The sequence below is a fragment of the Podarcis filfolensis genome (assembly GCF_964270895.1).
Source record: "Podarcis filfolensis genome assembly, chromosome: 1".
NCBI classification, from domain to species: Eukaryota; Metazoa; Chordata; class Lepidosauria; order Squamata; family Lacertidae; genus Podarcis; species Podarcis filfolensis.
The window spans coordinates 30,168,589-30,180,666 of record NC_139604.1 but is presented as its reverse complement, the minus strand read 5'-3'; the positions used below and the strand labels follow the sequence as shown (position 1 = coordinate 30,180,666).

Here is a 12,078-nt window from a genome sequence, read left to right as displayed (position 1 = left end):
TTTATGAAATTTATATACTGCCCTATACCTGGAGGTCTCAGGGCAGTTCACAGAATTAAATCAAAATATAAAACCACGAAATATCTAATAAAAACAAAAACAACCCAATAGTGCCCCCCCAAACCCCCCACATTTTAAAAGGGCATACAGTGTCAATCAAATCAGCCAGAGGCCTGGTTGATTTGATTGGTGACATCACAAAGCACATGACTGTTCCCTGGCATTTTGATTTTATAAAGACAAAATCCTTGAAGATTTCTACTCCTTTACACCTCAGCTTGCGGAGCGCTCTCTCAATGTCCTAGGAGTACTTGCTATGTTAGTACTTTCACAGATTCTATAAAAGAAGCACTGGGTTTTCTGGTACACTTGTTGATGGAAGCAGAGGGGTGTGGATATTTTGGCACAATCAAGCACACTGTGCTCTTTAGTTAGTACTCCCAACTTGACTTAATCTTCTTTCATGCCACTTAATGTTAAGCTTCCCTTTCATAATCGAATCCACGTCACTTGGGAGCTTGGCTACTGAGTATTATTTTTAATGTTTTAATTGCACTTGTCTACCGCTACGTATGAGGAGCAGGCATGCCTTGATGGATTTGGGCTTGAATCATGTTTCTAAGCAAATCAGTTGTATTTTAGGTTAAATTTGGTATGTGCACGCACGCATTGCAACTTGCACACAGACAACTTGTGGTCATGGAGACCAGAAAGGCTTTGTCAGCATCTGTTGTGATTGTTGCGTTACTCATCAGTGTTGCCGATGAGCTATCGGGGCTAGAGATGAATCATGGATGTTAGCAATACTGTAGTACTTTTATCTATGACAGATAAATTTACCTGTCAACATATTATGATTCTTTTCTGAAAGGTGGTGTGTATTAGCTTAGTTTGCACAGATTAGCTACCGTAACTTCGAGCATCCTATTCCAATCCTCCATAGCATGATTTTGAGGATTAGGAATGTCTCATGGACTTGTACGCTCCATCATCCTACCACCCTCCACCCCTTCCTTCTTTTTTTCTGGGATTGATTCCTCTCTTGATTTGTTTTGCAATACCCATATTTTGCTATGACTGCTGAATGAAGGGCAGGGCCTTGTCTCCAAAGCATGGCTTGCAAAACCCACTTAAAGACAATAAATAGCTGGTTAGCACTAAGCATAATTTGCCTGATTTGGGTTCCATGGGCATGGATGAGCCCCTGGCATGAGCTCATGGCATGCTCCCCGCATCCCCCTCATCCAATCAGGAAGCTAGAATGGGCCATTTGTATTCTGAGGATAAACACCTGCACTGTTTAAATGCAGTCATGGAGTTTAGAAAAATATGGAAAATCAGCGTCAACAAGGGGCTTACAAACTTTTCTCAGAGCTACTATGTTATTATTTGGAGCAACCTATTTTTAAACAAACTATAGATGATCTCTGAGTAGTTGCTGATCTCCCCACTGCCTTGTGATGACTGCACATTTTATTTATTTAAAACATTTATATACCACTTTCTATCAGTTATTTCAAGGTGGCTTACAAAACTCAAAGCAAGGAGAATGATAATCACACGCAAAACTGCTATCGGATAAAAGCAACAATCGAAAGCTAGCATTTTTTAAAATTTGGATTCTATTTATGAATTACTTCTCATAAAATATCTCAATTCCATATATAAAAAGCAATTTAATATGTAAAAACAATTTATTTATCTCCAGTGCAGATACAGGCTGGGATAAAGGTCCCAGCTTAAAAGGCTTGTTGAAGGAGGAAAGTCTTCAATAGGCACCGAAAGAGCAATAGAGATGAGACATTGGTCTGATGAGTAATGGGGAGGGCGTTGCAAAGATTTGGCTGGCACCACACTCAAGGTTTGACCCCTGTATGTTATGGAATAGACCTCTAGAATAAGGTGAAATCTGGAAGATGCTTTCTCCTGCAGAATGCAGTGATTGGCTGGGTTTTAAAGGTAGGCTCTCAGCCACCATTTTTCAAACACTGCAAAATTGCCCTGAAACATCTCTGCTTTTCCCAGAACCTTAGCTGACTGAGTCTGTGATGGTTAAAACTTCAAGCTTTTCAGACTGTAATGTAGTTGAGAGTGCATTTGTGACAAAGAAGATTTGTGGTTTTATGCTGCTTTATATTTTAACGTACTGGGGTTTTGTTTTTATATTTTAAAAAGCATTTATTAAGAATGTTACGTCATGTTATATTATATGGCATTGCACGGTGGTCTACCGCCTTGGGTGGGTCCAGAAAGGGTGATTGTAAATAGTTTAAATAAACACACTATCAGATAACAAGACCCTGTTCTAGGTCCTTCTCTGTGTGCACCATTAATCCTATGCAGCTCTCTCACAAATAAAGATCTTCATTCGTAGGAGGGCTGCAGTTAGAGGGGAAGGATAGATAGATGTGGGGCAGGGCTGGAGCAACCATGAGCCAGGTTTATGTAATGCTGTTTTTGTGTGAAGAGGCCTTTGTGGTCATCTGCATTCTGTGTTCTGGAATGATCCACCTGTCCTTGTACCTTCTGGGCGGAGGAGGCGGAAGGCTGTTTCAAATATTCTGTTTCCATAGTCACATTAAAATATGTTATCATCCCTTGAAAACTCAAGTGGGATTCAAGGCCAAATTGGATGAGACACCATCTAGGAGAATAAACAAACGCACAGCCGTTGCTTTTTTCCATTGCAACCAGATCTGGATTGGGATGCTTACCTGATGCATGAATTTGCTGATGGATTTGAGCACATACTGATGCATTTAAGTAAATATTCATTGTGCCGCACACTATGGGTAAATGCGTATTTTGATGTCAGTTGAGAAATTGTGGCATTTCCCCAAATGCTACGAGGGCAGAGAGAAAGTATGAGTTATCTAGACCTGTGGATTACAGTTTTTGAGATTTTTAGAGCTGGTGGTTATGCATTTAGAAGACAACTTGAAAACCTGTTTGGCCGCTGGCCTCTCTTCCTCATATACCATATTTTTCACTCTATAAGACGCACCAGACCACAAGACGCACCTTGTTTTTGGAGGAGGAAAACAAGAAAAAAAAATATTCTGAATCTCAGAAGCCAGAACAGCAAGAGGGATCGCTGTGCAGTGAAAGCAGCAATCCCTCTTGCTGTTCTGGCTTCTGGGATAGCTGCGCAGCCTACATTCGCTCCATAAGACGCACACACATACTTTTTAGGAGGGAAAAAGTGAATCTTATAGAGCAAAAAATATGGTAAATGCCAGGCACAGAAAAGTTATTAAACTGCATGTTTGAGAGAGTGGAGAGAAAAATAGACTTCCTAAACTTAAATAGCAAGCACCCTACTTTTCTATTAAGGGAGAGAACCACATCAAATGCTATCATATTACTGTCATTTATTTACATGATTATATATTCATATTTTATTGAAATTTTTGTTCAAAAATATTCTGCAAGTTTTTTAACCACAGACATGACTGTTCAAGGTAAAATAAACTGTGGGACTCTTACATATCCTGTGTTTGATGTGCTATCTCATGGTGTCTCTGAGAGGATGGAATTTCCTCTATTCAGAAAGCATATTTCCTAGGAAATAATTCATAAGGGTTTGCATGCTCTGCCTACTGAATTTTGTGCCTTCTCAAGATGATTTTAAACATTTTTTGAAAAAAATATATTAACAAAGTTATTATATTTATATCCCACCTTTTCTCCAAGAAGCCCAAGGTGGTGCTTCTCCCCCCCTCTCCATTTTGTCCTCACAACAACCCTGTGAGGTAGCTTAGGCTGAGAGAAAGTGACTGGCCCAAAGCCAGTAAGCTTCATGGCTAAGGGCCATGATATTAAGCAGTTCCTTGTTTACTTTCCTGCCATTCTCCCTTTGGAGTAATGTGCACAATTCAATGTGGGCGGTCATCAGGGGTGAGTCTTCATCATTAATTTTGACTGTCCTCTTGATTCAAACATGATTCAAGGGGTTCTGTCATTTCTGGCCTCTTTTTATCTCCACTACAGAAGTTAGTTGGTATCCCTGTGCTAGGAAGTTTGTGACACCCACACGGCTTTGTGGATGGTCACAGTGGGTGTTTTTCATATAGTCAGTGCTTTTTTCTGGGGGGTACACAGGGGTATGCATACCCCTAAACATTTTGTGAATCTTTGTCCTTTTGTCCATTTACTGTATTTATTTTTCTGAATTTGAACTATAAAATGGTGATTTTCTTGAGTCAAAATGAGAGTACCCCTAAACATTTTTTTTTTAGAAAAAAAAGTACTGCATACAGTTAAACATTAACATACAGTGGTACCTCAGGTTACGAACTTAATTTGTTCTGGAGATCCGTTCTTAACCCGAAACTGTTCTTAACTTGAGCACGCTTTCACTCATGGGGCCTCCCACTGCCGCCAGCGCGTGATTTCTGTTCTCAACCTGAGGTAAAGTTCTTAACCCGAGGTACTACTTCTGGGTTAGCGGAGTTTGTAACCTGAAGTGTTTGTAACCTGAAGTGTCTGTCACCTGAGGTACCACTGTAATTGCCACCATCACTTACTACAACATTGCCTTTGTTTTTAGTTCTTGCTGAAGACTAACACTGCTACCTGTCTGGAAGTTTATTTAAACTGATGCAGGGGGCCTGCTTATTTTGTGGGAGCATCAGTGAAAAAATGGGAAGTAGACACTATGGAGACGGATAAAAAAATTAAAAGGTCTCAGACCTCCATTTTACATGCCCAGTCTCTTTAAGTCATTCATTTCCGATGCTTAGTCCAGTTTTGTGAAGTACCGTGGAATTCTATTTATGGAATAAAACAGTGACTTCTGTCTACTCATGAACAACACTGACCGCAGATGAGGTTTATCTGTTTGCAGTTGAATTTACAGTCATGCCCCCCAGAGGAAATGTGTCCATCAAGCAATTTATCATTATTGTCATGAGTTTTCTATGTCCTTGACTAGCCATTTGCTCCCTGTCCTGCCCTAATGTATATGGAAAGCTCGACACGGCCTGTAGGCACACCAAACTCTGTGAACTGAGTGAGGCATCTCATGGTTAGCTGAGGAGTTAGCGTTCCCTGAATCCAGTGCTAAATCATTACATTAGCACGAATAATCCTGCCTGCTCATACTTTTTGCCCCCCTTTGAATGACTACACGGCTTCTGTGTGCACTCAAGAAATATTCCTAGTTATTCTCTTACCTGTAAGAAACATCAGCCATCCTTGTGTGCTCTCCAGAAATGCAAAGTAAAGTATGATGATAAAATAGATTTGTCTTTTTGATGCAAAGTATAATGACAATATTTTTAAAACCCTCACATTAGCTGAATAAGTGAAAGCAGGAAGCAGTATAATGATTGCTTGAATGTATTGTGTTTTTTTTTAAATATAACCAATGCACAATGCAGCCATGATGTTTCCCTAATACAACGCAACATTTCAAATGTGTCTTAAAATACCAGCACTAAAAGGGGTTTATTTAATCATTGTCTTCTGCAAAATATATTCAGCAGGGTATATGCAAAGGAGGGGAAAAAATAATGTAGTTACCCCATTCCTTTGTCTTTTAAAAAGTTTAATTCGTTTTGTTTTTTGTTCATTATAATACATTCTGTTCAATACTGATTTAGAATAGCTTATTTCTTTGACTCCCTTGCATGGGAAATCCATTCAGTCTTCCGCTGTCTGATTTTTATCCCCTTGTCATTACATTTTAAGAGGGCCTGCCACTTCTTCCAGGCACCAGACCTGCCAAATTTCAGACAGATCAGGGAAAGGGGTCTGTGTTGTAGAGGCAGTTTATCAAATATATAAATCCACAAGCTTCTGACTGTTTTCATTGGGAGACCTCGTTGGTCCAATGTGCCTGAAATTTTCAGGTGTCCTATTGCCCTTTCAAAGAGCAGATTTGCTGAAGTTCATGATTGGATTATCCTCTGGAACTCATTTCTTTGAATTTCCATTCATCCAGTGAAAATGGATGAAATTAACAGAGTCAAATAGACAAACCGTTTTACACCAATGAAACTGATTCAGACCAATGACTGCTTGTCGTGTTGAGAAAGACACGTATTTATCAGTGTTATGTACTGAGTTGAATAGGATCCAAAATGCAGCAGTCTGATTGGTCCTAGAGCAATAGGATTCAGAATGCAGCGGTCTGATTGGTCCTAGAACAATGCAGCAGTATGATTGGTCTGCAAGAGCCACCCAATCCAGCTCCAGATGGAAGTGAATCCACAACCTGATTGGCCTACAGGAGAATTCCGGAATTAGCCAATCACATGCAGCCCATTGTGTAAATAATGTATATAAAGCAGATACTTTGGGGGGACTTTCATTCCTCCTCACCACTATGAGCTGAATAAAGAGCATGAAATCCACTCTCGACTCTGAGTATATTTCAATCAGACTAGTTTTCACGTGTTTATTTTTCTAATGTCACCAAGTGTGCAGGGAATTTTTTCAGATTCGCAGGAAGCTTCTGCCCAGCGGAGTTTAAAATCGAAAAGGAAAGGCAACCCAAGAGAGGAGGTAGATGGAGGCGAGAATAAAAATGCGTTCAGTTCAGTTGCAGATATTTTGTCTTCATTTTAGCAGGGCAAGAGAATAAACAGTAACTACATCTCTAGGACATATAACCAAGCAGAGGGGAGTGTGTGTCTGATCAATTTTATACATGTTTATTTGTTGTTAAGAAGGAGTTTGCTAAACTGGAAAGCTTAACTGGTGACAACATGGTCCGTGTTGGTTTCAGAGCACACATTTAAAGCATGACTGAGTTGCCAAGTTGTGATTATTTTATTACAGGCTATAATACCTGCCTGTAGAAGTTAATTATATGGATGACAGACAGCTGCATAGCCTTACTACACCCTGCTCATTCACTTGTTCAACACAAAAGGATGCAGCTGTAACCAATAACACTGGTGCTTAATTGCTTAAAAGGTATTTATGTAAGTAATGCTCCATGGAATCACTGTAGTGTGGCTTTGCCTTTTTGGAAATACTCCTGGCTTCAATTTGACTTCCCTGGTCTCTTCCTATCCCCACCCTCGTTTTTTTCCTCTAGACACCCCTTCCCAGCGGGTACAGTTTATTCTCGGAACAGAAGATGACGACGAGGAACACATCCCTCACGACCTATTCACAGAGCTCGATGAACTTTGCTGGCGTGAAGGAGAAGATGCTGAGTGGAGGGAGACAGCCAGGTGAATCCTCTTTTGGTTTAGCATTTGATGTACAAGGACAAAGAGAAGGCCAAAATGCCTGTTAATTAGGTTTAAGCCAAACATGTTGAATATATACTGAGTACTGATACTTCACATGCCTTTCCTCAGAGCCAGATGTCGACAACATTTTTTTTAGGTTAGATCATGGTTTGTTTGGTTTATTTTGGGGGGGAGAGATAATGTCACGGGCAAAAATAAATAAGATAAATGCAGTTAGCTAGGATCTTTATTTCTCTGCTGAAAATGTTATAGCTATTTCAGAGTCTTCTCCAGAGTAAAGCAGAACGCAGTCAGTTTGATTGCAAACTGGGTTTAAATTGAGATTCAGCATAATAGCAAAGTTCAAGATGTAGATATGTTGCCTGTGTGTCTTTTCGCTGAACTTACTTTTCCCCGATTAGATAATGTAACATAGTGAATGGTTACTGTTTACTGTAATGAGGAGGCGTTGCATAATGCTTTATACAGCACTAATCCTGAAATAATAGGCTTTTGGGGGTAAATCCTAAATCTAACACAGTTCTAGTAAAGCAGGCATTGATCTACCGATAACTCTGGGGAATGGGTACTGAGACATTCCTTACCCCAGCTTAATAAAGGCATTCTCACTATGTTGTTCTGCTTACATATTTTTCAGCCTAACCTACCTCAAAGGGTTGTTGTGCATCCAAATTCTTGCTCTGGGTTCCTAGTATAAGACTGGAGAAACAAATATACAGCAATAAATAAATGTTTCAGGAGAAAGTTATGCAGCTATTAGGGACAAGAAAACCTCAAATCAACTTTATTTCTGTCAGACTTCATGTTAGATTTGCCCTGGACCTCACTCATAGGAGGTAGACAAATATTTAATTAAAGTTCCAAAATAAGATGAACAGCCATATTCTCTCCCAATGAAATGGATGTTTTGTTTTGTTTTGTGGAAGACCAGAGACAAATCCAACCAGTGCCACAATTTCAAGTAGTGCTTAACAAGAGTGGCATTGCAGATGTTTTTTAAGAAGGCTCATCCCTACTAGGGAATGCCATGTTCCTCCGAATGAAAATGGGTCACCATTTCATATGATAGTAAATGGATTTTGCATAGCAGAGTGCCAGGACAATGCAGAACTTACATGTGGGAAGCCTTGGCTCAGCCATGGAGCTTGCAAGCTCCCTTTAGGCAAGTTGCAATCTCCCAGCCTCAGGGCTGGATTTAGGTTTGATGAGGCCCTAAGCTACTGAAGGTACTGGGGCCCTTTATATGTCCAGCTGTCCTTTGTCAGCAACAAATTGTTGCTGTTTTTTGTGTTGAATATATGCTATATGGTAATGTATGGGCCTAATAGGTATCTAAAGCCATTTGCACATAACAAAATATGTAATTTAGCAAAGTAATTGTTGAACTTATCTTATATTTTGGAAATGTACATCCAGTTTTTCCCCCTTTAATTTTTTTAGGGGTCCCCAAGAGATTGGGGCCGTAAGCTATAGCTTGTTTAGCTTATATGTAAATCCAGCAAAGCCCAGCCTACACTACCTCTCAGTTCTTTGCAGAAATGGCAGGGCATAGATGTCACCAATGTCAATAAATAACTATTGCCTGATGCAGTCTTAACGCAGTAGACTTTGACCTTACCTGACCTTTAACCTCGGCCTGCAACATAGTTCACCTTTCAGGGTGTTTTTTGTTAAATCCTATGTGTCCCTCTTTTCTCTCTGTTGCAGTTTTCATTTGTGCCGTTTTCTCTACTGGATGGCCTTTAAAGGCACAGGAACCCTGTCATTTCCACCCATCTGCTTCCTTTCTAAATGTCTCTGTGTTTGTTCTTAAAAAGGGGGGGAAATCCTAAGCAAAATGCAGGCCACTTGTGTGACTCAACTTAGGTCAGGGTGTGGGCCCCGACCCATCAAATGAAGACTAACGATCCAACCAAATGTTCTAGCCAATTCTTGCTATTGTAGCTTTTTAGTGGCGTGTGTAAGATTTGCCAAGATCTCGGCTGTTCTGTTACTCAGAAGGATGATGGAGAGTGTGGGTGAACTGGTAGGAGTTCAGTTCCTCTGGGAAGTCAACAGATATAATGAAAGTAAACACAGAAGATATTGAGCGTGTTACTCCACAAGTGGATCAAGACTCAGTTGCTTTGCTGAATATAATGATTAGTTCTCTGCAAAAGTGATATAGCTGAGTGTTAGGAAATCATACATTTTTTAAAAATACACTACTGGTTAAATTTGCAAAGCTCAGCATATTCTTAATATGTTGGCCCTGGGAAGGACAATATGCTTATTTTAGTTGGGAAACAAATGTTGATGCATACTAACTTGTTTGGGATTACCTTTTGGGCTTCATAGCCAATAAAGAGATTTGAAGCTCGGCTACCCAGTCTGGTATTCATCCAGTGCACGTTATCAGTCATCAGGCATTTCAAATTTATAAGAACATGGAAGACTATATTAAATAGTTGCATGAATGCAAGGATTGCAGCTAGTGCAACAGGAATTTCCCCTTCTTGCTCCATGCTGCCCTCAGAACTTTCCCAAAGTGTTGGGGGATCCCCCAGAACAGATTTAGTGGGTGAGCAAGGGAAGGAAAGGGGGGAAATGTTCTGTTGTACAAGGAGGAATCCTCTTGGTGATGGAACATTAGCCTTAGTGCCATGTTGAATACAACACACTGAGAATATGTTGTTTCATAATGATGACATGGTAGAGTGGGGAGAGACAACTTGAAGAAGACTTGGGTTCCTACACTCAGTCTTTGCTTCAGGTGTCATATTTCATGGCTCCTTGCCCTCTTTCCTAAATTCCTTCTTTTTTCTCTCTTCTACGTCTGCGATTTTTAGGTGCTAAGCCTCCCGACAGCTCCCTGTGTGTTTTTCTTAATTACTTTTGAACAGCGCATAATAACTTCAAGAGCTTTCTAAATAAAATAGGATGGGGAGCTTGGTCTCCGGTGATGATTAACTGCTGGAAGATATCGATCCGTTCTATAAACAAAGATTTAAATTAAAGAAGGAGGTTTTATAAAGCTGCAAAGATTGTTGGGGAACGCTTGACTTTTCATGGATGTCCTCTTTGATCTACTTCCCACATTTCCAACATGTTATTATCAAAGACAAAGCAGCGTTTTTTAAATACTTGACTTGCCCTAATATAGAAACAAGTTGCTCTGTCATAATTAACAGGTGCTTGCCCCCCCCCCCAATATATCCAACCCTTTGATTTCCCAGTCCTATAAAGCAGGCAGGAAGATGCTTTGAATTCGCATTCCTGACAGCCAAAATGGATACCCAAAGATTCATTCTGAATCCATCCATTTCCCTTTTATTGTGGAGATCTTAAGCAGAGGATCCTTTTCACTAGTTTCATAGAAACACAGGGATAGCATTGAAGTGAGGGAAGCTGATCGTTATCTCCAGGGTTCAAGCTTGGGGCAGGGGGTTGACCTGATCCCAACTTAACTCATCTTTGTGGGAACCACTTTTCCGTTGTCTTGTCCCATGGACACTCCAGAAATGTCTGTATGTGTGGGGTTGGGGATAGAAGGACTGGGCAGATGACTTGATGGCTACCCAAATGTTTTTTATCCCTTCACAGGGCAAGATGACATTCATCTATTAATATACATGTTCAGAATTTGGTATTGTATGTGTGTGTCCCAAGCAGAATGAAATATGAAACCACGTTAAGAAACTATGCCTAGCAATTATATAAGCTTTCCCCCACATAAGCATTTCAAACATGACATCTTGGTCATTCTCATAACCAACTTCCCATATGGTAGGTATCCAGTATTATTAAACTCATAGATCAGATTGGGCCAAGAGGTGAGATAAAAAGCCAGGTTTGCACATAATGCTGGGTCATGGTTAATATTAACCAAGGTGCGTGGGTGGCGCTGTGGGTTAAACCACAGAGTCTAGGACTTGCCGATCAGAAGGTCGGCAGTTCGAATCCCCGCGACGGGATGAGCTCCCGTTTTTCGGTTCCTGCTCCTGCCAACCTAGCAGTTCGAAAGCACATCAAGTGCAAGTAGATAAATAGGTACCGCTCTGGCGGGAAGGTAAACGGCGTTTCCGTGTGTTGCTCTGTTTCGCCCGAAGCAGGTTGGTCATGCTGGCCACATGACCTGGAAGCTGTACGCCGGCTCCCTCGGCCAATAAAGCGAGATGAGTGCCGCAACCCCAGAGTTGGTCACGACTGGACCTAATGGTCAGGACCTAATGGTCCCTTTACCTTTACCTATGGAGCAACAACAGTGTGGCTTGTTTGTAGTTAACTGACAATAGTTAAGTCACGGGGACTGAGTTTCAGTGATCAAATTTAAGAAACCATGGCATAGCATTATTCACACACCATGCTGTGGGGCTGTATCCATTCAGAAAAAGCTCTTGGATCAACAGAGGTTTTTGAGAAGGAAGTGATCATCACAAAATCCCCGTTTTCACCTCCCTCGTTTTCGTCTCCACTTTGCATGCTGTTATAGAAGGTCTTCCAACCCTCTTGGAGCAGATTTGGGGGTTTCTTTGTGTAGGAGGCTGAAGTGGGAAGTAGCAAAAATTGCCTCCTGCTTCCATTGGTGGAAGCCTCCTATTCAATCAAAGAGGTTTCCATGAAACAACAGGACGTAGTTGGATGCAACCCAAAGAGTGGAGCTGTGAAATTGCTTGCTATCTATCTATCTATCTATCTATCTATCTATCTATCTATCTATCTATCATCTATCTATCTATCTAATTTATCTAATTTATCTAATCTATCTAATCTATCTGTCTGTCTGTCTGTCTGTCATCTATCATCTCACTATTTGTGTTTCTTCTCTATTGCTTCTGCATGACTGACATTTCAGTTCTCAAACAGAAGGAGCTGACTAAGCTCTTTTGCTTGC

General features: G+C 40.6%; 1 protein-coding gene across 8 annotated transcripts in view; it reads left to right on the top strand.

Moving 5' to 3' along the window:
• The window catches only part of SLC4A10 (solute carrier family 4 member 10), a 159,023-nt gene that overhangs the window by 75,191 nt on the left and 71,754 nt on the right, over positions 1 to 12,078 (top strand). For all 8 annotated transcript variants that reach the window (XM_083577107.1, XM_083577103.1, XM_083577105.1 and 5 more), the window contains one exon: positions 7,046 to 7,184. In XM_083577107.1, coding sequence (XP_083433233.1) covers positions 7,046 to 7,184 — 139 coding nt within the window. The remainder of the gene's footprint in view (positions 1 to 7,045; positions 7,185 to 12,078) is intronic.